This window comes from Aristolochia californica, unplaced genomic scaffold, assembly GCF_029961685.1.
Source record: "Aristolochia californica isolate CCGP_79_NKW_82.1479 unplaced genomic scaffold, dmAriCali1.0.hap1 SCAF_3, whole genome shotgun sequence".
In the NCBI taxonomy this organism is placed as follows: Eukaryota; Viridiplantae; Streptophyta; class Magnoliopsida; order Piperales; family Aristolochiaceae; genus Aristolochia; species Aristolochia californica.
In genome coordinates this window covers 42277175-42304530 of record NW_027181992.1, presented here as the reverse complement: position 1 = coordinate 42304530, position 27356 = coordinate 42277175, and the positions used below count along the sequence as shown (strand labels likewise).

The following is a 27356-nucleotide window of genomic DNA, read 5'->3' as shown; positions in this document are numbered from 1 at the left end:
AATCAATCCACACTCAACTCAAAACACATGGTTGGTTCCAAATGTTTGTTATCATCAAAACTTGGTGGAATGTGATTTTGAGACCAATTAGATAGTTTTCAGCAGGCATCAAGCATCATTGGAGATATTTTCAACTTCAATATGAAGTTTTAGATTTATGTAGTTATCGCTCTACAATGGACATAGCATGAGAAGTGCAAATGGGTTTGGCTGACAATTTGGCTAGGATGGGTGTCTTTCACTCATCCGATTCCAAGCCATACTTATCTGATTGATAACTTTTTTTTTTTTTTTTTTTTTTTTTTTTTTTTTTTGTATTTGGGGTTGTTTATTGCCTTGTAATTTGTTGGTTTTCTAATGTTTTTCTCTATTTGCTTGGCCTTTGTCTGAGTGGCCTCATTGTAATTGGTATTCTTTACTTCTCCTTGCAATCTCAACATTCTAAAAATAAAAAATACAAAAATCTGGTTTTAACTTGATCTTCAGAGAAACAATTTTCTGTTCATGATTCTTAAATTCATTAGCTAGTGGGTGCTTAGTATGACATGCGTCTCTTTTACAGGCACACAATGCACTTTTGGCTGAAGAGGAGGCAACTGCCTTATCTGTCTGGGCTGTTGCATGCATATGTGGCAACTTGCGCCTTGAAAATGTAAGTGAGAGCTGCACTATAAATAGTTTGGGGAGTTGAACTTTCATTACTCAAAAGGAGATTTATACATACCAAAGGCTGATACATATTCCATAACTTTAGATCAAATTGACTACCATGTTTTTACCACCAAAGTAACGTATATAAATTCCAAATCTGAATATGCCATAACTGTGTTTGGTATGGAATACTGAAATTAGCAAAAAGTATAAAAAATGGATTTCTTTAAGTGTAGGGCTGTAAGCAACCATTGCAGCCACCAATGCAGTGTCCTTTGTTGTTTATTTTAATAAAAATATTAGGGTACTCATTTCAAAAAAAATATTAGTGTACAAATGAAGAACAAAAATGGCCTTTGTAGAAGAACAAAATAGTTGTAAAAATATGTTCAATTAATTTTTGTAAGATAATATGTTGGATGAATTTACAATTAAGTGTCTATTTTATATGGGATCTACTAAAAACGTCTCTACTGGACTTTCATAATCTCCTTCAAGCTGTGTTTGCAATTCATTGTTCTTGGAATCATATTCCTAGATCAGCCAATTCCTTAGCTGATAAATTGGCTAAATTTGGAACCTCCCAGCAATCTCTCATTGCTTGGGAATGCTTCCCCCCCTGTAATCTTGCTCTTCTGAGATTTTTAATAAAATTCAGTCTCATTTAAAAAGTAAAAAATAAATAATCTCCTTCAAGCTGAGGAATAAATGTCAGTGTTCCCAGCTTGGTACAAATTTCTTGGCTCCGATCACCACCAATCAGCTTTACTAATATTGAGAGATATTTCTAAAGGGGCACTTTTGATTATATTTCTGTTTAGAGAGTTCTTTAAATAAAAGATACTAAAAAAAATAGCCTTGGTTTAATACCCTTAATAAAAGAACTCTCTAAAACTGAAAAGCACAAAGGGTCGTTGGAGGAGAAGAGTTACGGGGGCAGAGCATCACAAAGACAACTGAATATGTGAACATGAGTTAACTCACATTTCGTGGAAGTCCAGGAGGAAAGAAAAACTGGGGAGCAATATAAACAAAAAGTGAAAATAAAAGTAATCAGATGTCTTCTCTTTGATAATGAAACAGATATTTCTTGCCTTTATAAAAAAATATATTCAAGGCTTCTTTTAACATCAAAATAGGAAATCAAATTACTTACCTTCACCATTTATTGTCTTCACTCTTCCACTTAGTTGTGAAATCAAATAGTGTATTCGTTTACTTTGTTTTATTGATTGGGACATTTAACATGATGATCCTCTGGAATTTCAGGTTTTAATGATGTTTGCAGGGGCACTTTTGGAGAAGCAAATCATGGTGGTTTGCTCCAATTTGGTATGTAGAAACATGCTCTTACTCAACTTGATCTGATTTTCAGAATATACTTTATTTTTTAAACCAAAGAAAAAATTCATTATGTTTAACCATTTTGTTCTCCATAACCGGTTGATTTCTAGTTTTTTGACTGCAAAAAAGAGAAAAATTTGAATGTGTGTTTTAGTTGCATAGCTTATAATGAATACTTTCGCTTAGTTGTGATTGTTTTCACATTTATGCTATTTTTTGCCTTCTGGAAGTACCATTTGAAAAATTGTGAGATTGAAGAGAAATAATAAGAAAGAAGAAATAAAAGAAAGAAGAAAGGGGAAGCTCTAATGAGCAGCAGTCACATTGGGGGTCAAAATTGACCCCTGACCTCTTTTATTAATCTCTGAAGTATGATTTACACAAACACCAAAATGCTCCTCATAACTATACGTGGAGGCAGAAATAAAAGAAAAATTACAATTCTGTTCCTTCTAAATACATATCAACTTTTGAACAACCTTAACTTCTCCGTGTCTAAATTACTTTTGAAAAATATGAGATTTGGAGAGAAAATAGAAGAGAAAAGAGGAGAAAAGGAGACCTGGGAGAAGAGCAGCATTGCTGCCTTGGAGAACATGCCAGAAAAGCAGGTCTTCCCTCTTTTTAATTAGGGTTAGTGATATTTTACAAAAGGACAAAAATGCCTCTCAATACTCAAAACTACATAACTCCTAAAATACATGTCTAAATTGAATGAAAATTGAATCATAGATGAAATAAGATATTGTCTATCTAACAACCATACTATAAGAGAAAAATGTAATGTAAGAAATAACTAAGATACCCCTAAACTGGTATTATAACACTCCTCCTCAAGCTGGAGATATCAAACAATCCTAGCTTATCATTGATGGATACATGTTCATGTCTTCCCAAAGACTAGGTAAATATATCTCCCAACTGGTTTGAAGATTTAACATAAGGAGTTATCACCTTCTCCTACATAATTGCATCTCTAATGAAATGACAATCAACCTCTATATATTTTGTTCTCTCATGGAATATAAGGTTGCTGGCAATAAAAATGGCTGCCTGGTGATCACAATTCATAACCATATGGTTAGGTAACTTGAAACCTAATTCAAGAAGAACAGAATCCACATTAGTTCACTAATTGTGTGAACCATTGCTCGATATGCGGCCTCTGCATTAGATCTAGCCACAACTGTCCGTTCCAGCTTACCAGGTTGCCTCCCAAAAAAACAGTAGCCTGATGTAGAACGTTTGTCCATCTTACACCCAATATAATCGACATTAAAATACCCAAGTATATCAATTTTCCCATTCTGAGTGTACAGAAGACCCTTTCCATGTGTACCTTTCAAATACTTTAAAGTCCTCTAAGCAGCTTCTAAATGAACTTTCTGAGGATTTTCCATGAATGGGCTCGCAACTCCCATGGCAAATGAGATATCTAGCCTGGTAATTGTAGCATAAATCACCGCTCTAGACTCAGAGGAGTCTAGAGAACTTTCCTCTTCGGAAGTCACTCAGAGGTATGCCCTACAAGGGCAATTGCAATCTTTCACCCACAATGAGCCCGTGCATTGGAAGCAACGTGCAAGATTTAAGTGGCTCTTCGATGGGGATGCTAATACTAAATCCTTCCTCGCAATTGCCTCTGCACGAAGAAGAGCCAACTGCATCACTATGCTCAGCGTCAATGGTGAGACTGCCTCGGATCGAACCCTTACTTCAAACTCAATAGTGAATTTTTTTGCAGATTTATATTCTGATCACCAGCCAGTCCGCCGTTTCTTCCAAAGGGTTCACTTCCAGGCTATTCCATCAGTTGCAACTAGTCTCATTGAGCTCTCCTTCTTCAGTCGGGAAATTGAAATTGTAGCCCTTGGTCTTCCTTTGGATCGCGCTCCAGGTCCAGATGGATTCAATGGGAAATTTTATCGTCGATGCTGGCCTTTCATCAAAGACGACATTGCCTGCATGGCCCGCTCCTTTTATCTGCATGACATCAAATATAGAAGCATCGGAGAATTCTATTATTTAAGAGCAACAAATATGAGGGAAAATTGGCGAAATGTTGCGAATATGTCTTTTCCATCGAAGGTTCCTATTATGGTAGAATGGACTAAACTTCCTTCTGGACACTTTAAACTAAATTTTGATGGAAGTGCTTTCAGGTGTTCGGGCCCAGCTGGATTTGGTGGAGTAATTCACAATGATCAAGCGAATCTTCTCTTCACTTATGCGGGTCCAATTGGAGTATCAGACTCTACTTGTGCGGAATTACATGGCTTGCTCAACGGACTGAAGCTCTTCAAACAAAAAAAGGATGGTGCTTTCTTCGTTGAAGGGGATTCTCAAGTCATTATAAACTGGTGCTCCAAGCCATCAAAACCTCCTTGGCGTCATTGGAAGATTTTTGATGAAATTTGTAATTTAACTTCTGATTTATTATGCACTTGGAAACATGTTCCAAGATCTGCTAATCATTTAGCCGATGTTCAAGCGAAAAAAGGCATTACCCTCCAACATTTTTTTGTGGAGGAAATGTCTTTTTAGTTTCAAGGCTTGTAATTTTTCTTATTAAATACTTCACAACTCCTCTAAAAATAAAATAAAATATAGAAGCATCGGAGTGTCGTTTATTGCCCTCATCCCCAAAAAGGATAGGACAGAGCTACCATCCGACTTCTGGCCGATCAGTCTCACCACCAGTGCATACAAGGTGATTGCGCACCTCCTTGCTAATTGCCTCAGGACAATTCTCCCTATTGCCATCCATCATGGCCAGAATGCTTTTATCAAGGAAAGGAACATACTTGATTCGGCCATAGCATGTCACGAGCTCATCCACCACTTCAAGGTTCTTAAGCTCACCAGATTCATCCTCAAGCTTGACATAAAAAAAGCCTTCAACAGAGTTAATTGGAAGTTTTTGGACACCCTCATGGGGAAGATGAGATTTGGGGAAAAATGGAGCTTCTAGATCCAAAGCTGCATCTCCTCTGCAAGCTACTCCGACCTTCTAAACGGAACGGTTTGTGGGTACTTTCAGGGATCTAGGGGAATCAGTAACGGAAATCCCCTCTCCCCCTTGCTCTTCAATGTGGTGGCAGAATATCTAACATCCTTGATCTATTCGGCCATAAACATGGGATGGCTCTTCCCCACGATGGATTGTACAATCTTTGATATTCCGATCCTCCAGTTTGCAGGTGATATTTGTTTCGGGGGTTGGTACTATGGATTTGATTAGAAAATTGTGTGCTGTTTTGGGATTATTTGAATTGGCTTCTAGTCAGAACATAAACTGGAAGAAAACCACTCTTCTAGGCTACCACATCGATCCAGCTGAGCTTCGGGGTATGGCTGACTATTTGGGATGCTCCTTGGGGAATTTGCCACTCACATATCTAGGGCTCCCACTTTTCGACTCTTGGCTTTCGGCGTCACTCTGGTCCCCCCTCATTGAAAAATTTGAGAAGAGACTAGCTACTTGAGGGTTAAGCTTCTATCTATAGTGGGGCGTGTCACTCTCCTCAAGTATTGTTTGGCAGGGCTGCCAAATTATCTGCTATCATTCATGCACTGTCTGGCCTCCGTTTGCTCCAATATTGATGCCATCTGTTGGCGCTTTCTCTGTAGAGGATCAGAAGGTACCTTCAGATATCATTTGGTTAGTTGGAAGGATATTTGCATGCCCAGCACCGAGGGAGGATTAGACATCCAACCTACGAAGGCAATGAACAAAGCTCTTATGCTCAAATGAATTTGGAACTTCAACATCAAACATAACAGCCTATGGAGAGATATGGTTAGATTCTACCTTCAATTTTCGGGTGCCTGGTGGAGAGAGGGTGGCGTCACTCGCCTCCTATCCTCGATATGGAAATCAATTTATAAGCTCTTCCCAGTATTCAGAGATGCTACTTTCTTTCACACGGGCAATGGAGGGACCCTCCTTTTCTGGTCGGATGAATGGTGCGGCCTCGGCCCCCTCTCGGGGGACTTCTCGGGGCTCTCTAGGGTGGCTAGAGACCTCTTTTGCTCAGTGGCTGACTCATGGAGGGACCAGTTGTGGAGTCTCACGTTTTGTTAGGGACTAAATGATGAGGAAACTTCGGTTTTTTGCTCTCCTTTCCTGACATAGTAGTACTATTATCCGGGAGCATGCAGTTGACAAACTGATTTGGAAGCCCAACATTAATGGCCGATTCACTGTTGCTTCTGCCTACTCTCATATCAGAAAGCAAGACTATAGTATGCATGAGCACAAGGCAAACTTTGCTTGGAAGCTCTCTACGCCAAGCAAAATCAAGTTCTTCGTGTGGTTGGCCACCAGAAAACACATTTTCACATCTGACAACCTTCATAAAAGAGGCTTCACCACTCCTGATCGTTCCTGTCCCCTCTATGAAGTATGCGATGAGACAGTCCAGCATGTTCTCTTACATTGTGGATTTTCCTGGCAAGTCTAGATGAAGATTTTTCATCAGATAGGGCTCCAAATGGGGCTTCATCAGGACCTCTTCGGCACCTATGAGATGGTAAGGGGGATCCACCTTCCTCAGTTGGGCAAGTTAATTCTTTCGGCATGTCTTGCACATGTCCCTTGTGCTTATGGCTCGAGCAAAATAACTGGAGATTCAACTCCAAAGCTAGCACCTTGGACAATACGGCTTCACAAGCTGTAGGCCTTATCTCGAGCTGGTACCAGAAAGGAGTTTGCCGCTCTATCGGGTGTTTCCCTTTGGGAAAACTGGAGGTTGATCGCCATATGACGGGCCCTTGCAAGACTCTGGTTGTGGCCATATGGGATCCTCCCCCTTGCGACTTCATCAAACTCAATTTTGATGGTAGTGCTATTGACTGTCCTGGACTGGCTGGAGCAGGTGGTGTTTTTAGAGGCAACAATGGAGACCCTATTCTTTCTTATGCTGGGCCGGTGGGCATGGCCGATTCAAATACTGCTGAAATAAGTGTTCTTTCTATTCGGCCTCCGAATCTTCAAGGAGCGTCTCCATGGCAAACTAATTATTGAAGGAGACTTAAAGACTATCATCAGTTGGTATTCAAAAGATAGCTCCCCCCCTTGGTGTCACTGGCCTATCACCAATTGTATTGCTGACATTGTGTCTTCTATTTATTGTAATTGGAATCTCATTCTTAGATCAGCCAACTCTTTGGCTGATACATTGGCTAAATTCAGAACTTCCCAACAACCTCTCATTATTTGGGAAGACTTCCCCCCTTTGTAAATTGCTCTCTTGAGCTTTTGTCTTAAAAATTCAGCATCATTTAAAAAAAAATGTAGCATAAATCGGTTTACCTACTAATCATCGATATTGAGTTTTATCCTTGAGTGTAGGACCTTGGGTGTCATGCAAATTAAGATTAACTTCTATGGGGTGTCTACGGGTTTAGCACCTAATAAAATATTCTCCTGTAACATATCCAATATAAATTTTCTCTAAGAAAAAGCAATACCTCGCTTGCTACGAGTAATTTCAATGCCAAGGAAGTACTTGAGAGAGCCAAATCTTTTGTCTGGAAATGTGTAACCGGATATTGTTTAACTTCTATAATACCATCAAGATCATCCCTAGATAACACAATGTCATCTACATAGACAACCAAAACCACTACACCGGTCTTTCTTTTAAGTAGGAACATGGAATCCAAATTGTAATATCACAACACTAAACTTTTCAAACCAGGCCCGTGCAGTTTGTTTAAGTCCCTAAATTGCCTTTTCTAACTTACACATTTTCCTATCTCCCCCTGAGCAACATACCCAGAAGGTTTAACTTCCTCATGTAGATCACCATATAGAAAAGACATTCTTCACATCAAGCTAAAAGAGAGGTCAACCCTTATGAACTGCCTCAAAGATTAAGATACGTATTGAAGTAAGTCGGGCCACAGGAGAATATGTTTCAAAACGTCAACACTAAGAGTCTGTGTATACCCCTTCGCTACCAGTTGTGCTTTGTACCATTCAATAGGGTTATCAATATTATATTTGTTAGTATAAACACAACGACACCCCACAATAGCTATTCTGCAAGTGGATCACGTAGACGCCATGTTCCCCGACGTTTCTATTTAGGAGAGCACAAAGTTCCTACACTAAACTAGGTACATAGGAAGTAGACGATGACATAGCAAAGGACTTGAGGGATGGGAACAAAAAATCAAGAGACACATATTTTGATATTGGATGAGAAGTACAAGATCATTTACCTTTCCGTAGATTAATGGGCAAATCCAAATCAGAGACAACATGATTTACAGGCAATGAGGAACCTGGTGGATTATGATAAGAGAGCTATGAAGAGGTAATTGCTGGAGGCACTGCAGGAGTACGAGAATGACAGTTGTAAACATGGAGAGGCGATGAAGAACTCGATGGAGTTGGTACATCCAAAACTGCAATAGGAACATGACTATCTGTAGGAGGCTCAAGTGAGACAGGAAGCTTAGTAGAGGATTCAAAATACGGAGTATGTTCAAAGAAGGTCACATCAGCTGACACATGTCTTCTATCGAGTTGGATTATAACATTTGTACCCTTTTTGTCCACGATAATATTCCATGAAGACACATTTGGCAAATCGAGGTGACAACTTATCAACCGAAGTTCCAAACATATGAACAAAACAAGTACAACAAAAAACACGAGGAACTACATGAAATAGTTTACAATTCAGTTTTAAAACATGAAGATGAACTTGACCACTCAAAACGAATGAGGGCATATGATTAATCAAGTAGCACGATGCTAGATTTGAAACATTCATATACAGTAATATTATCCTTGTAACCTCAAGGAGATGTTTGTTTTTACGTTCAGACACCTCGTTTTGTTATACTGTATAAGGGCTATTGCAATTAGAGTCTCCAGCTCTGGCATGACTTATTTGACATTGAGGCTTTAGCTGCCTCCAAGCTGATGCAGGCCAAAATTTGGACTCGCGTCCCCTACAGACTTATCTGACTTGTCGATGGGAGCAGCTCCTTGGTCTCCTTGGCTTACTCTTAGCTGCATCATGACTTTGCTTCTGACGGCCGACCTCTTGCTTTACATTCCTGGCACCCAATTGCCCTCCCCCCCCCCCCCCCCCCCCCCCCCTCAATGTGCTTAGTTCTTCATTTGGACAGCTAGCTTAAACAAAATTCTAACCACTGACAGCCTCCTCCGGTGTGACAGCCTACATGCTCTCTTTGCAACGCTGAGGCCAACTCGGTCGGCCATGTTCTCCTACATTGCTCTTATGCCTGGAGTGTGTGGAATAACCTGCTGTATCAGATTGTTTGAATCTATGCCCTGAGATATTCCCTCCATGATTCAATCCCTTCAGGGTTCCCGCCTTCCTAAGCTCGACAAGCTTCTCCTCTCCAACTACGTGGGCTTCATACCTTGATTCATTTGGAAAGAACAAAACAACATACACTTTCAATGCAAATTCACCAACGTTGACTCCCTCGCTGAATCTATTACTGGCCTGGTTTCCTCTTGGCTCCTGACCATGAAGGAATTCCTCTATCTACAAGGCACATACTTGAGAACCAACTGATGTTTGATTGCCCAGATGACCGGCCCTCCTTGGCTTGCCACCATGGCTGAATGACAGCCCCCTCCTGCTGGCTCTCTCAAGCTGAATTTTGATGGCAGTGCCTCCGACTGGCTTTGGCGGTGGCATCTGCTCGAACAATGGTTCCCTCCTTGCTGCCTAGGCTGGGCCTCTTGGAACCTCTTACTCCACCTTTGTGGAACTTACAGGGCTCCTTCATGGCCTCATTATCTTCTGTGATTAATTCTTTGGGCCGCTTATCATTGAGGGAGACTCCAAGATTGTAATTGATTGTTGCGCTAAATCCAAAGCCCCCCATGGAGACAATAGGACGTTACCTAGATTCATGTCCCCCAGGCAGTGATGTAGAATTTTAGTTACATCGACTTTTATACCTCGCAAGCGTACGAATCGTTCATGTAATCTAGCAGTAAGCGAGGGTCATATCCACAGGGAGGATTGAATTTCGTGTATTCTTCAGTCAACTAGCCTAACCAAATATGATGAATTAATATGAACTAAACACTAATTATATCCTAAATTATCAAGCAATAATTTAATTAACTATTTGCACAACAGGAAATGTCAACTCTGGATTTTACCGTGATTCGTACCTCTCTCGAGCGCCACGTAACCACGAATCCGGATTCTCAATCCTTGCGTCTAGCCCCTCTCGGGCGCATAGAGTTAATGACCAAGATCAGATTACAATAGAATGCAGAGAATTAATTTCCTATTGTGATGATGCTAAAATTATCAACTCTGGATTTTACCGTGATTCGTGCCTCTCTCGAGCGCCACGTAACCACGAATCCGAATTCTCAATCCTTGCGTCTAGCCCCTCTCGGGCGCCTAGAGTTAAAGACAGAAATCGGATTAAAATACCAAAATCCAACCTCAATTGTAATCTTACCCTAATTAACTAATTTAATCAAATATCAAGAAAACAAATCTTAAATAAACCTTAATTATCAAATCAGATTCAATTAACATTCAAAACCTAAGTTCAAACCATATGAAAAATTAAATTAAATAATGACGAATTACTCCCCTTCTTCCTCCTCTCGCTCGAGCAGCAACTCGTTCTCACGGGTGCTGCGATTTCCGGAAATTGGTGGCGTCGGGTAGCAATAGTGAGTGGCCGGAGGTAGAGACGACGCCGGCGACGACGGTTAGAAGCCGACGGACGGAGGTAACGTCCGGCGAAGAGCGAAACAGAGCTGACGTTCTCTAACCGGCTCTCTCGAGTCTCGGTTGGAGTCGGAATGGCTCCGGGACTGGTCGGAATATGTAAACGACGCCGGAGGATGGTCGGAAAGAAGAAGTGGCACCGGAGAAGCCCTCTCGGATCCCCTCCCGGCCTGGCGAGCAAAGAATGGCAGCGTTGAACTCGCCGCGACGGAGACTCTCTCGAGCTCTCCTCGGGTCTGTTCTCGGTTGCCGGATGGTGGTGGACAACGGTGGCCCGGCGAACGGCGATGGGGAACTCCTCTCGGATCCTCCCCTGTTTCGGTCGACGGTGCTCCTCTGTTTTTCAATACTCTCTCTTTTCCTTTCACGCTCCTCCCCCCTCTCGTTCGACGCCTCTCCCTTTAAATATGATTTTTCTTCTTTTAAAATGATTTGCCCTAGAAATTACCTTCATTTCACTAAGGGCATTTTGGTAAATATCTTCTTCTCCACCCAAATTCTCCTGAAATTCCATAATTGAATTTATAAAAAGCATTTCAGGAAGAAATAAGACTAAAAAAATAATGAAATATAATTCAGGAGGGAGAAATATGCAATATCGACAGTGATTGATGCCAAATTCAATAAATGCTCATTTCATTTGAAAACCGATAAGTAACCACCTATAACACAATTATAAAGGTTATTCTATTATAATTAACCTAGTTCTCATGTCAGAATATGGCATCTATCACCCCCCCAAACCTAAATCTTTGCTAGTCCCTAGCAAAACAACAATCGAACCAAAATTAAGCCTAGGAAAACAAAATGCCACTTTCGTAGGGAGCACAATTGCATTTAGCGCATGCAACAAGCCGTTAAACCCCTGCTCTGCAGTAGTGGACGAGTTATGTCTCGTGAGGGTTTGCATGGAATTTACCCACAAAATTTATTTAAATCAATAATATAAAAAGAAAAACTGAAGAAAATTTACTCCTCATTAGCATATGACTAATACTTAGTATCGTAAAATATCTGAAATTCATATGAGATCTTGCGAAATATTAAAACTTGTGTAAAATATAGCCTATTATCAATCCAAATACACTCATTGTTACTCCACTTGAACCAATGTGACCCATAAGCTATTACTTCAACAGAACAAAGAGGCAACAAATAACAATAAAATCCTGGTCACATCACAATTAAGAGAAAATAGTAGAGTAAGCTTGTTGTCTGACAATCTCACAGAAGAAATATACCAATTTCAATCTTGACTTGCAACTTCTTTCAAATTACAATTCATCTTCAAAGTTAAGAAACTCATTGCTTCCAGATTGAAAACCATTTTACGCTATTACCAGCGCACTTTTGCTATTACCAGCGTAATTTTTGTTTCACTGAATACTTTTGGTATTACCACCATTTTGTATTCGTCTTCACTGCACATGCACTTATTTTTAAGTAACCAACTGTTCTGGTGCATGTCCCTGGGTTTGCCCAGGCTGTTTCTGAAGTTATCTGTCTTTTGCAAGCAAGAGTATTTCCCTTCGCATTCATACATTACAACAAGGAATTTCACTGAGGTATAAAAAAAAATTGAGTTCAAACAGGCATACAGGACTATTCAGACTAACATAAATCAACACTAGATTTACATGTTCTCTTTTGCAACTAAATTCCAAGTCTAATGCAATAGTAAGTTATCCCACTGAATTCTCATGAATCACAACAAATGATATCAGATTTCTAATAGGCATATTCTACACAAATTTACGAAAATTTTTGAAACACATTTGAACAACTTATTTTAACTCTAGTAATGTTAACCACATACTAAGAGGAGTAATTTGAAAACCGGTAACACAAATCAAAAGAAAATTATTGCTAAGACATAAAAGAGTCGTTTCCTCCCCCCCCCAAACCTAAACCTGACATTGTCCTCAATGGGGAAAAGTTAAAACACTATAACGACTACAAAAAAAATAAAAATAATAAAGACCCCCAGGAATGATACATAGTCTCCCTCGAAGAAGGTTTACTCGTATCAGCCGTACCCGTAGGTAATCATCCGTAGATGAAACCGCTATCCCACATCACACTTTGAAGAAATCTCCGTGTGACTGGCCACTGAAGGCAGCAAGAATCACTCGCTGAACACAAGTCCTTAAGTTACTCACCATAAGGTTTTCATTCAATACTTCAAGATCGAACTGGTCAATCCCAGAACGGTTGTTTGAGTACAGACCTCTCAAACTAGGGACCAAAAGTTTGGTCATCGACTACTGGAACCATTTATGCTCTCAGCCGGCAAGAGAGTATGAATAAACCAAAAAAAATAAAATAAAAATAAAACTGTAATGTACAAAGGGATAGAAATATGGGGATTGCCCACAATGTGCTAAGTTTATAGTCGTAAGCAAGACTCTGACGCATTCAAGATGAAATGACAGGTTCCTCCAAGAAAATCACCATCACTTCCTCCGGTGTGGGGATATTCTCAAGATACGGTTTGAGCCTCTGACCGTTAACTTTGAAGCTTGACCCATCTCCGTGATTGCGGATCTCAATAGCGCCATGAGGAAACACCTGTGTAACTTCAAATGGACCGGACCACCTGGATCTTAGCTTCCCTGGAAACAAATGCAATCGTGAGTTATAAAGTAAAACATTCTGCCCAACAGTAAAAGACTTGCGAAAAATAGATTTATCATGTAAAAGCTTTGTTCGCTCCTTATACAGTTTGGCATTCTCATAAGCATCATGACGTATCTCCTCCAACTCATTCAATTGCAACTTTCTCTCCTCACCCGCTTGAGTTAAATCAAAATTTAAAGCCTTAATGGCCCAATAAGCTCTATGCTCAAGCTCAACAGGTAGATGACATGCTTTGCCGAACACTAGGCGAAATGGAGACATCCCAATCGGAGTCTTATAAGCGGTTCGATAGGCCCATAAAGCATCGTCCAATCGAGTGGACCAATCTTTCCTATCAAAGCGAACCGACTTCTCCAAAATCCGTTTGATCTCCCTATTAGAGATTTCCACTTGACCACAAGTTTGCGGGTGGTACGGAGTGGACACCCGATGAGTGATGGAATATTTCTTCAATAAGGTCTCAAATGCTCTGTTACAAAAATGAGATCCCCCATCACTGATGATCGCTCTCGGGGTACCAAACCGATTAAAGATATTTTCTTTTAAAAACTTTACCACCACTTTGTGATCATTTGTCTTACATGATATAGCTTCAATCCATTTAGAGACATATTCAACAACAACAAGAATGTATTGATAGCCGAACGAGACAGGAAAAGGACCCATGAAGTCAATACCCCACACATCAAACAATTCAACAATAAGAATGGGGTTAAGAGGCATCATGTTCTTCCTAGACAAACAACCATTTCGTTGGCATTTATCACACACCTGACAAAACTCATGGGCATCTCTAAATAATGAAGGCCAATAGAAACCACATTGCAAGACTTTAGCCGCGGTCTTTCTAGCACCAAAATGTCCACCACATGCGTGGGAATGACAAAATTCAAGAATGTTGGCAAAGTCTTGCTCATGTACACAACGCCTAATGACTTGGTCAGAACACACCTTGAACAAATAAGGGTCATCCCAAAAAAAATGTTTGACTTGGGAAAAGAATTTCAACCTATCTTGTTTACTCCAATAATCAGGAATCTTATGAGTTACAAGATAGTTGACTATGTCAGCAAACCAAGGCAACTGGGATACTTGGAGAAGTTGTTCATCAGGGAAGGAATCATTTAAAGGAAGGAATCCTTCCTGAGGTACTACACAGATCCTAGATAGATGATCAACAACAACATTCTCACAACCCTTCTTATCTCGAATCTCAAGGTCAAATTCTTGCAATTGCAAGATCCATCTAATCAAGCGAGGTTTAGTGTCCTTGATGGATAATAAGTACTTCAAAGCAGAATGATCAGTGAACACTATAACCTTTGACCCTAACAGATATGATCTGAAATTGTTCAAGGCAAACACAACAGCTAGCAACTCCTTCTCAGTGGTAGTATAATTCAATTGAGCATCATGAAGAGTTCAGCTAGCATATTGAATGACACAGGGCATTTTATCCGTCTTTTGCCCCAAAACAGCCCCCAATGCATAGTCAGAGGCATCACACATCAACTCAAAAGGCAAAGACCAAATAGGGGGTTGGACAATGGGTGCAGTGGACAAACATTTCTTCAGTGTTTCAAAAGCATGAATACAGGCATCATCAAAGGCGAAAGCAACATCTTGAGCAAGTAAATTCGTCAAAGGACGAGAAATTTTGCTAAAGTCTTTAATGAAACGCCTATAGAACCCAGCATGGCCAAGGAAAGAACGCACCCCCTTCACAGAAGTAGGTGGTGGCAGATTGGCAATTAGGTCAACCTTGGCTTTGTCCACTTCTACACCCTGCTCAGACACTACATGTCCTAAAACAATTCCTTCTTTCACCATGAAGTGGCATTTTTCCCAATTCAAGACTAAATTGGACTTAATGCAACGGGACAATACGAGTGAAAGATTGTGCAAACATGTATCAAAACTAGAGCCAAACACAGAAAAGTCATCCATAAAGACCTCTAAAAATTCACCAATCATGTCAGAAAAGATACTCATCATGCATCGTTGGAAAGTGGCTGGCGCATTGCATAAACCAAAAGGCATGCGTTTGTAAGCATAGGTGCCAAACGGACACGTGAATGTGGTCTTTTCCTGGTCTTCTGGAGCAATGGGAATTTGATTGTAGCCGGAGTATCCATCTAAGAAGCAATAAAAATTGTGGCCGGCCAATTGCTCTAGTACCTGATCAATGAAAGGTAGTGGGAAGTGATCCTTCCTAGTGGCAGAATTAAGTTTTCTATAGTCAATGCAGACACGCCACTTGGTGGTAGTTCTTGTGGGAATCAATTCACCACTCTCATTTTTCATTATCGTTATCCCCCCTTTCTTAGGGACAACTTGAATTGGACTCACCCAGGTGCTATCGGAAATAGGGTAAATGATTCCTGTCACAAGCAACCTGATGACTTCTTCTCTCACAACCTCCAGCATATGGGGATTTAACCTACGTTGCATCTCACGTGAGGCTTTAGTCCCCTCCTCCAAATGAATACGATGCATGCATATGGAGGGGCTAATCCCTTTTAAGGCATCAAGAGTCCACCCCAATGCCTCTCTGTGTGCTTGTAAAACTTCAGTCAATTGTTCCTCCTGCTCAGTACTCAAATAAGAGGAAATAATGACTGGTAATGAGTTCATGGGTCCCAAGAACGCATACTTCAATGTGGGAGGGAGTGGCTTAAGGTCTAGCTTGGAAGTTTCAAGAGGTTTGTCCAAGTCAAGAGGAGGATCCTGTGGATGTTCCGTTGTGATAACCTCATAAGCTTCCTCCAACAGAGGTACAGAATCGAGTAAAGAATTAACCTCTCGGAAATATGTTTCCTCATCAAAATAGTCCATGTCTAAAGATGTTATGCAAGACTCAAAAGATTCAAGAGTGGATTCGTTATCAAGCATAACAGTTTCTATATTAAATGCAGGACTCAGATCATCAGACTCAAGTGGGTGGTGCCCGACATTAAATACATTCAATGAGATCTTAAAATTTCCAAAAGACAACTCCAACTGACCACTTTTACAATGAATGATAGCATTAGATGTGGCTAAGAAGGGACGTCCTAGGATGACAGGAATTTGGTTGGTCACATCGACTACTGGTTCTGTATCAAGAACAATGAAATCAACCGGGAACAAAAATTTGTCCACTTTTATCAAAACATCTTCAACTATTCCTCGTGGTATCTTGACAGAACGGTCAGCTAGTTGAAGTGTGATGGGAGTAGGCTTCAATTCCCCCAAACCTAATTGCTGGTACACAAAGAAAGGAAGCAAATTCACACTTGCCCCTAAGTCAAGAAGAGCTCTCTGGATGGTATGTTCACCAATGACACATGAAATTGTGGGACATCCAGGATCTTTAACTTTAGGAGGAGTGTTATGCTTCAGAATTGAGCTTACATTCTCAGTAAGAAAGACCTTTTTGTTAACATGTTGTTTTCTCTTCTGTGTACAAAGGTCTTTCAAAAATCGTGCATAGGCAGGCACTTGCCTAATAGCATCAAGAAGTGGAATGTTAATGTGAACCTTACTAAACAGTTCCAACGTTTCATGCATGCTATCTCCTTTCCTAGGTGGGCCCGATAACCTCTGCGGATAAGGAGCTAATGGGACTTGGTTAGGGATCTGCTTGGCTGTTGGTGGAGAACTTGGAGGTTCTTCACTCAATGATGTGTCCCCATTGTCATCCTTTGACTCCTTAGACTTAGTGGTCCCTACCCCATTGTTCAACTCACGACCACTCCTAAGGGTGGTTATGGCTTTGGCTTGCTCATGGTGGGGTTTGGAACTCAACTCACTCTCCTGTGTGCTTTTGGGGTTAGGAATGGTTTGACTCGGGAGTCTATTTTGTGCTTGTTCACTCATGTGGCTGGCCAACTGACTCACTTGCATTTCAAGTTTAGCAATGGAGGACTGTGTATTCTGCATGAATAATTGAAGTGTATCCTCAAGTGAAGGTTTTTGTGGAATCAATGGTTGTTGAGTGAAGTGTGGGCGCGGAGCTTGGGGTTGAGTAAACCCTGGAGCACCCCCAACCTGTGGGCCCTTGGACCATGAGAAATTTGGGTGCCTAGCCCAACCCGGATTATATGTTTCTGAAAAAGGATCGTTCCGGTTTGGTCTATGAAAATTCTGGACTGCATTCAAGTCCTCAATGAGCTCTGGGTAGGATGAACTAGATGGACACATTTGTGTGGGATGAGATGAACCAGAGCATTTGGCACATACAGTAGATGGGTTAGGAGCAGGTGAACTCTTGGACACCATAAGGGCATCAATTTTTCTAGTCAACCCTTCAATCTTGGCCATGAGCATAGGTGTTTCACTAACCTCATAGAGACCCCCTCTTTTGGCTTCGTGGGATCTCCTATCAACATTAAATGACGAACCCCATTGCTGAGATTGATCACTCAACGTTTCAAAAAAATCCCACACCTCACTAGCATTCTTACCCATCAAACTCCCACCACTTGTTGCATCTACCATGGATCTAACCTGGGGTGTAAGACCTTGATAAAAGTATTGCACTAAATGCCATTTCTCAAACCCATGATGCGGACACCTACGGATCAAATCCTTCCATTTCTCCCAAGCCTCATAAAAGTGTTCACCCTCCTGCTGCATAAAGTTGGAGATTTCTCTCCTGAGGGCTGTAGTTCTCTGAATGGGAAAGTACTTGGACAAAAATTTCGTGACTAATGTGTCCCATGAAGTAATGCTGCCCACCTCTAAGGAATTAAGCCAAGACTTGGCCTTATCCTTAAGTGAAAATGGAAAAAGTCTTAACCGGATAGAGTCATCTGAGAAATTCTGGAATTTAAAAGTTGCACAAATATCTAAGAATTCCTTGATGTGGTAATATGGGTCCTCCTTCTCCAACCCATAGAATGTAGGGAGGAGTTGGATCACACCCGGTTTCAACTCATAACTGGCGGCAGTAGTGGGTGGCAATATAATGCAAGAAGGTGATGTGAAGTGGGATGGGATAGAATAATCCCTCAGGGCTCTACGGTCACCTGCTGCAGGTAACTGTAATGGTTCGCTCTAATTGGCCATGGTAGCTCCTAACTTGACTTCGGGTGTTTTCCTACAAATATGTTCTACCTCTTCAACAAAGGGAGCTAATGGTACACCTAGGGAGCGGCGCCCGTGTATAAAAACACAAAAAGAAACAAAATGAACTATCAAATTAAGCTAACAAACTCGCTACTAAAAATATGAACTAACTAGAAGAAATAAAAATAATTCCAAAAAAATAAAAAAAATAAAAAAATAAAAATAAAAATAAAAATAAAAATAAAAATAAAAATAAAATAAAAATAAATAAAAATAAAATAAAAATAAAATAAAATAAAAAATTTAAAAAAATCTAACCTAAGACTATGGAGAACAAAGAAATACGCTTAATACGTGCCTCCCCGGCAACGACGCCAAAAACTTGATGTAGAATTTTAGTTACATCGACTTTTATACCTCGCAAGCGTACGAATCGTTCATGTAATCTAGCAATAAGCGAGGTTCATATCCACAGGGAGGATTGAATTTCGTGTATTCTTCAATCAACTAGCCTAACCAAATATGATGAATTAATATGAACTAAACACTAATTATATCCTAAATTATCAAGCAATAATTTAATTAACTATTTGCACAACAGGAAACGTCAACTCTGGATTTTACCGTGATTCGTACCTCTCTCGAGCGCCACGTAACCACGAATCCGGATTCTCAATCCTTGCGTCTAGCCCCTCTCGGGCGCATAGAGTTAATGACCAAGATCAGATTACAATAGAATGCAGAGAATTAATTTCCTATTGTGATGATGCTAAAATTATCAACTCTGGATTTTATCGTGATTCGTGCCTCTCTCGAGTGCCACGTAACCACGAATCCGAATTCTCAATCCTTGCGTCTAGCCCCTCTCGGGCGCCTAGAGTTAAAGACAGAAATCGGATTAAAATACCAAAATCCAACCTCAATTATAATCTTACCCTAATTAACTAATTTAATCAAATATCAAGAAAAAAAATCTTAAATAAACCTTAATTATCAAATCAGATTCAATTAACATTCAAAACCTAAGTTCAAACCATATGAAAAATTAAATTAAATAATGACGAATTACTCCCCTTCTTCCTCCTCTCGCTCAGGCAGCAACTCGTTCTCACGGGTGCTGCGATTTCCGGAAATTGGTGGCGTTGGGTAGCAATAGTGAGTGGCCGGAGGTAGAGACGACGCCGGCGACGACGGTTAGAAGCCGACGGACGGAGGTAACGTCCGGCGAAGAGCGAAACAGAGCTGACGTTCTCTAACCGGCTCTCTCGAGTCTCGGTTGGAGTCGGAATGGCTCCGGGACTGGTCGGAATATGTAAACGACGCCGGAGGATGGTCGGAAAGAAGAAGTGGCACCGGAGAAGCCCTCTCGGATCCCCTCCCGGCCTGGCGAGCAAAGAATGGCAGCGTCAAACTCGCCGCGACGGAGACTCTCTCGAGCTCTCCTCGGGTCTGTTCTCGGTTGCCGGATGGTGGTGGACGACGGCGGACGACGGTGGCCCGGCGAACGGCGGTGGGGAACTCCTCTCGGATCCTCCCCTGTTTCGGTCGACGGTGCTCCTCTGTTTTTCAATACTCTCTCTTTTCCTTTCACGCTCCTCCCCCCTCTCGTTCGACGCCTCTCCCTTTAAATATGATTTTTCTTCTTTTAAAACGTTTTGCCCTAGAAATTACCTCCATTTCACTAAGGGCATTTTGGTAAATATCTTCTTCTCCACCCAAATTCTCCTGAAATTCCATAATTGAATTTATAAAAAGCATTTCAGGAAGAAATAAGACTAAAAAAATAATGAAATATAATTCAGGAGGGAGAAATATGCAATATCGACAGTGATTAATGCCAAATTCAATAAATGCTCATTTCATTTGAAAACCGATAAGTAACCACCTATAACACAATTATAAAGGTTATTCTATTATAATTAACCTAGTTCTCATGTCAGAATATGGCATCTATCAGGCAACAAACTCTTTTGCTGATAGTCAAACTAAATTGGGTACCTCCCTTCAATCTCTTGTTGTAATGGGAGGGTCCCCCCTAGTTTGTACTTCTCCTTCTCCTTTTAATAAATTCACACTCATTCTAAGAAAAAAAAAGAGACATTAAATAATAAAAATTTATGATTAAGATATTCCAAACCATTGTCATTACGAAGCACATGAACATAAGTACCAAAATGATTCTTTATTTCATTGAAAAAATTAAGGAATACATCAAATACTTCGGACTTCTCCGGTAGTAGATACACCCAAGTTACTCTACTGAAATCATCAATAAACGACGCGAAATACTTAAAACCAAATGGACTAGAAATCCGATATGGATCTCATTCATCAGAGTGAACTATTTCAAACAATTCGGTACTTCAACTAGAACTAACTGGGAAATTGGAGCGACAATGTTTTCTCAACTGGCAAGGCTCGCAATCAAATGAAATTTTAATTGGCAAAGAAGGAAAAGACTGAGGCAACTTAACTGATGATGATGTCCCAAACGCAGATACCACAAGTAAGAAGAATCTGCAGTAGTGAGTGTCACAACTAAGGGTGGGCATCGGCTCAGGTTTGGTGGGGAACACGACCCTACCCGACCCCAGAAAGCCGGGTTCGTGCCCACCCTTAGCAACAACTCAATAAATTGATACATCATCCAGCTTGTAGAGCTCTCCCTTCTCATTTTTTTTTTTTTTTTTTTTTTTTTTTGAGGGAAGAGTGAATTTAATTCAAAATGAGGAGGGATACAACCTAGCATGATGGGCCCTCCTCCACAACAAGCCCTCCCTTCTCATGTCCTGAACCAATCACCTTCTTCGTTTGCAAGTCCTGGAAAACGCAATAGGATAAAAAATTACTGAACAATTTTTGGATTTGGTAAAATGACTCACACACAAGAGATTAACTAGAAACTTTGGAAGAAATAAAATAGAATCTAAGTACATTTTTATGTAGTATGAACTATACCCTCCCCCTGAACGGGAGAGGTGGATCCATCAACCAAAGTAACTCGACTATATGAATGAGATGGATTAATGGACTGAAATAAGGTGGGCTTACCTGACATGTGTGTAGAGGCTCTTGAATCAATGATCCAAGAGGGGGGATGACACACATTCAATGCATTTATACCTGTACTTGCCATCATGGCATTCGTTGAGGAAGGAGTCTCAGTAGTCTGCGAAGCAGTAGATGAAACAGTTAGCTGAGGTAGTCATTATACTAACTGTTGAATTTCCTCATAGGATCCAGTGTATGAGGAGGCGTCCTTATTTGTGACTATAGAGTTGGCCTAGGTAGGCTTGCCAAAAATTTCCCTGCATTTCTCAGAAAAATGATTAGTCCTATTGCAACGAACACATTTTAGATCCCCCCGATCATTTCGGCCACGGCCACAAGTAGAGAAAGAGCGACCTCTACCTCTTTTATTACCATAATGAAACTGACCATCAAGCTTACTCGTAGCTGGAGGTTAAGAGCAGCTGCTTTTGAGGGAGCTCCACCAGACTCATTCTTATTTACTACTGCACCTTCAACTCGAAAACTTTATTAAAGACTTGCTCAAGGGTGGTCATATCCTCATTTGCCAACATTTGCGCTCGAATAACATCATACTCAGGCCCCAAACCATCCAAAAATCGGGCTACTTGAATCTGATTTCTTTCTTACGAATGTTTGTAACATTTGCAGTAAAAAGGATGAATTATACTAATCTCCTATAGTACCTCTCTCATCTCTGTGAAATAATTTGTTTCACTGATCTACTTCTATGCTTCATATTAAAACATTTCACATATAACTCATAGATCCTTGACAAATTACTTTCTTGAGATTAAATGGAGGCCAAGGTAGTCCACATGGTAGGGGCAGGCAGCCGAAGGCATAGGGGTAGGAGGCTGTCAGGGGGCTCAGTGGTGGCAGGGGGATGGGGTGGGTGTGCTGGGCTATGTGTCGGCCGGGGGATGCGTCGCTGCTGGTGCCACCGGTGAGAGAAACAGTCTCCCACAACTGACCACCGGTTTGAAAATTGTTGGCTTTGGGACCATGATTTTGACGCTAATTTTGTCGGACTGATGGCAATCTATTCTGCCCAGCTCCAACCCCTGATGGACTTTTCCTCTTAAGTTGAAGATGCTCAAAACCAAAATCCGATCCTGGTCCTCTAGTCACCGGACTACTGCCACTAATCAGAAGAGTTCACTCCTGAGCCGAATCTTTGAGCTTGATCTCCTTGAGGAACAAAGTTCTCTCTCCAACCTTGAACTCTCCCTTCACAATGATCTTACTCGTGAATTCCAAAATCTATCCTACAATGAAACCATTCACTGGCTGTCCGATGGTGATGGAAACTCCAAATTCTTCCACTCCATCGCTTCAGCCAGGAGGAGAGCTAACTGAATCACCTCCCTCAACATTGAGGACCAGGTGAGATCGGATAGACTATGTATCACTAATGCTATTGTGTAGTTTTTTGTAGAGCTATACACTGAGGAGCGGTTTGATCATCCTGTGTTCCAACACCTTTGGTACCAATGGTTCAGTGACAATGCTGCTACCAATCTGGAGCTTCCCTTCTCCCACTCCGATATTGATATCTTTGACTTGGGATGCCTACAGATCGTGCCCTTGGGCCCGATGGCTTCAGTAGGGAATTTTATCGACATTGCTGGCAGACTATCCAAGAAGATGTATTCGCCCTCATCAACAACTTCCACCAATGCGACATTACATGCTGGGCCATGGGAGCTTCATTCATTGCCTTTGGTGCCTAAGGAAATCAACACTGAGCATCCTTGAGACTTCAGACCTATCAACCTCTCCACCAGTACTTACAAAATTATTGCTCGGTTGCTTGCAAACAGACTCCGAAGCGTCCTGCCTCAGATTATTCACCTGTGTCAGAGTGCCTTCATCCGTGGTCATAATATCCTAGATTCCAACATGGTCGCGCACGTGCTTCTTGACTCTTTCAAGTGCTGCAAACTTCACATATTTGCTCTCAAACCTGATTTCGAGAAGGCGTTCGATTGTGTCAACTGGAAGCTCCTTGACTATCTCCTTGGGCAAATGGGTTTTGGAACCTGCTGGAGATTTTGGATGCGTAATGGTGTTTCTTCCACCTCCTATTCTATATTGGTAAATGGTCTCCTATGGGCATTTTCAAGGCACTCATGGGATCTGTTAGGAGGACCCCTTATCACCTTTCCTTTTCATCATGATGGTTCATCACTCTTAAGGACATTGGATGGCTCTCTCCCATCTCAAATCAGCTGGCTGAAGACATTGCCTCCATGGAATAACAAGCTACTTTCTCTTCTTCTTTTCTACCCAGTTGTTGTTGCCAGTTGGTTAAGAGTTCTGAGGAGGAAATTTTTTTGGGGCTGTCCCAATGGAGAGCAGAAAACCGCCTTGTGAACTGGGCTGAAGTGTGCCAACCAACTCATCTCGGCGGTCTCGGCATCAGAAGCATCTCTGGCACAAACTCTACTTACTTGCTCAAGTGGCTGTGGAGATTTAACAATTCTCCCTCGCTGATTTGGCGCTCTCTGGTTGCTGCCAAAGCTGGTCAGCATGAGGGATGGTGGTTGGAGGGCGGCAACCTACATCGACTTTCACTAATTTGGAGGAAGATCTTTTTCCTCCTCCCACGGTTCTCCGCCTTTGTTAAGTGCTTTGCCGGCAATGGTCTTCAAACTAAATTTTGGTCTGATTGGTGACTAGGAGATAACCTGTTGATGGTCTCCTTCAGCTCACTCTCTAGCCTCTCCAATTACCCCACCGCCTCGTTTGCTGATGTTTGGCAGCAGTCCGGAAATTGGAATTTACAATTCCATAAGGGACTCACGGATGCTGAGGCAATGGAGGCCTCAAGTCTTCTCTCCACTTGCAAGCATTAAAATCGGAGCCTCTACTCTGGATCAGCTCTTCTGGACCCCTTGCCAAAAGGGCTCCTTCTCGGTTGCTTCATACAATACTCTTCATGGCGACACTACTCCTCGCTCTAGCCACCCAGCAGCTTTGGTTTGGTCCCTCTATGCTACTCCTCTCGCTATGTTCTTTGTTTGGTGTGCATGCAGAAATAAAATCCTCACATCCGACAACTTACTCAGGCGTGGAGCTCCAATTCCAGACCCTTCTTGCCCCTTTTGCTACGCCTCTCTGAAGTCAATGAACCACATGCTCCTTCACTACCATTTCACCCAGGAAATTTGGGCCAATCTTCTGAGTCGGATTGACATCCAATACTGCGTCACTTCTGACCTCCTATCTTTGATTTGCTCTGTCATTGGCTCTCGGCTTCCAAAGTTAGGCAGAATGCACGTCTCCAGCTGCGCGGGTCATATCCATGGGCCCTCTGGAAGGAGAGAAATAGAAGGAATTTTCAACTTAAGGCTTCCGGTGCCCCTGCGCTTGCTAAATCTATTGCTGGCCAAGTCTCTACTTGGCACCTTATGAAGAAGGAATTCCTCCACTTACGGAGCTCTCATCTTCGTCGAAACTGGCGACTTGTTGCAGCTCATTCTTGCCCCACCTGTTCTCCCACTATTGGAAGTTTGGAATCCTCCTCCTCCTGGATGCTTTTGAATTTTGATGGTAGTGTCCTTGGCTGTCCAGGCCTTGCGGGCTTTGGCGGTGTCATCCACACGGGCAATGGCAGCCTCTTGTTGTCGTTTGCCGGCCCCCTTGGTATCTCGGATAATATCTTGGCTGAGCTTGCTGGCCTCTACCATGGCCTTACCATCTTCCAAGGCTGGTTCATAGGTCCCCTTATCATTGGGGGGGATTCCAAGGTGATTATTGACAGGTGCACCAATTCCAAAACTCCTCCATGCTGGCATTGGGATCTCTTTTTGGATATATGCACCATTACCTCCACCCTCAATTGTACTTGGGTACATGTGCCCAGATCAGCAATAACACTTGGAAAGCGTGGACAATTAGCTAGAGCAGCGGGTGCTGTAGCGAAACTGATTGCAAAAGAAGGTAAATTGCCAGAAAGTATCCTCATGTTTGGCCAAATTCTTCTTCTAATGATCGATTCAACCTCTGATAAAAAAGATATACCTTGGTTATATTTCATCTCAACCACCTTGCGAATTCTCAAGCTAGACGGGGCACATCCCTTCAATCCCTTGATGTGATGGGAGGCCCCCCTCTATAGGTTGTATCTTTTTTTTTTTTTTTTTTTTATGACAATGTATTTTTATTTAAAAGAAGGAAGAGAAAACTATAAAACTACAAAAGCGGAGGGCGCAAATCCTTTACAACGAGAGATTGCAGGAAAGCTCCCTCCTTGGCAAGCACATCTGAAATCTTTTTCTTTTCCTTGTTTTAATAAATTCACACTTTTCATTAAAAAAAAAAACAGGAACATGTCTTTATATTGGGGCTTGAGGGCTTTCTTCTCCCCTCTTTTTTGTGATCATATTTCACTTTAATGAAATATTTTACCTTCTTCAAAGAAAAAAAAAAGGCAAGTAGAACAAACGAGAGTATTTTTTTTTTTTTTTTTGAAATGATGCTGATTTTTATTAAGGCAGAAGCTCAAGAGAGCATATTACAAGGGAGGGAAGCCTTCCCAAACAATGAGAGATTGCTGGGAAGTTCCGAATTTTGCCAATTTATCAGCCAAAGAGTTGGCTGATCTAGGAATGAGATTCCAATTACAATGTGTGGAAGATACAATGTCAGTAATACTATCAGTGATGGGCCAGTGGCGCCAAGGGGGGAGGCTGTCCTTGGAACACCAACTAATAACCATCTTCGAGTCACCTTCAATGATTAACTTGCCATAGAGACGATCCCTGAAGATTTGAAGGCCGAATAGCAGAGCACTAACTTCAGCAGTATTAGAATCGACAATGCCCACTGGACCAACATAAGAAAGAATAGGGTCTCCATTGTGACCTCTGAACACACCACCGGCTCCTACTGGACCAAGACATCCAATAGCACTACCATCAAAATTCAGTTTTATGCAGTCGCAAGGGGGAGGATCCCAGATAGCCATACTTGGAGCTCTGCTAGGGCCAAACATGTGAGCAATCAAATTCCAATTTTCCCGAAGGGAATCCCCTGATAGAGTGGCAAAATCCTTCTTTGTATGAAGCCAGTTCAAGATGAGGCCGACGACATGAGAAGCCGTGTTGTCCAAGGTGCTAGCTTTGGAGTTGAATCTTCGGTTGTTCTGCTCGAGCCAAATGCACCATGAAACATGTGCACGATAGGCCGCAAGAATTAATTTGCCCAGCCGAGGAAGGAGAATCACTCGAACCATCTCAAAGGTGCCAAAGAGGTCCTGATGTAGCCCTAGTTGGAGCCCGATTTTCTGAAAGATCTTCATCCAAACTTGCCATGAAAATCCAAAGTGTAAGAGGACATGCTGGATTGTCTCTTCGCACTCACCGCAAAGGAGACAAGAAAGGTCGGGGGCAGTGAAGCCTCTTCTATGAAGATTGTCTGATGTAAGAATCTGTTCTCTGATGGCTGACCATACGAAGAATTTGATTTTGCTTGGCACTGAGACTTTCCAAGCCAGATTGGCCTTGTGCTCATGAGCACTGTAGTCTTGCTTTCTGATATGAGAGTAAGCTGAAGTGACAGTGAATCGGCCATTATTACTGGGCTTCCAAATCAGCTTGTCAATTGAGTGCTCCCGGATAATTGTATTGCTGAGTTTAGCAAGGAGAAAGCAAAAAGCCAATGATTCCTCATCATTTAATCCCCGACAGAATGGGAGACTCCATGAGCGATCACTCCATGAATCAGCCACAGAGCAAGAGAGGTCGCTTGCCACCCTATGCAGCCCCGAGAAGTCCTCTGAGAGAGATCGGGGGCCACACCATTCGTCTGACCAAAAGAGAAGGGTCCTTCCATTGCCCGTGTGAAACAAAATAGCATCTCTGCATACTGGAAGGAGCTTGAAAACTGATT

The 27356-nt window shown here is 41.7% G+C and overlaps 1 protein-coding gene and 1 non-coding gene across 5 annotated transcripts in view; both read left to right on the top strand.

The window, feature by feature from the left end:
• LOC137958462 (uncharacterized) overlaps positions 1 to 27356 on the top strand; it is a 96727-nt gene that overhangs the window by 44776 nt on the left and 24595 nt on the right. For all 4 annotated transcript variants that reach the window (XM_068805496.1, XM_068805495.1, XM_068805498.1 and 1 more), the window contains exons 12-13: positions 563 to 652; positions 1921 to 1983. In XM_068805496.1, coding sequence (XP_068661597.1) covers positions 563 to 652; positions 1921 to 1983 — 153 coding nt within the window. The remainder of the gene's footprint in view (positions 1 to 562; positions 653 to 1920; positions 1984 to 27356) is intronic.
• LOC137960689 (small nucleolar RNA R71) lies at positions 17920 to 18026 on the top strand. The gene has a single exon (XR_011114239.1). It is a non-coding gene; the product is annotated as a small nucleolar RNA R71 (small nucleolar RNA).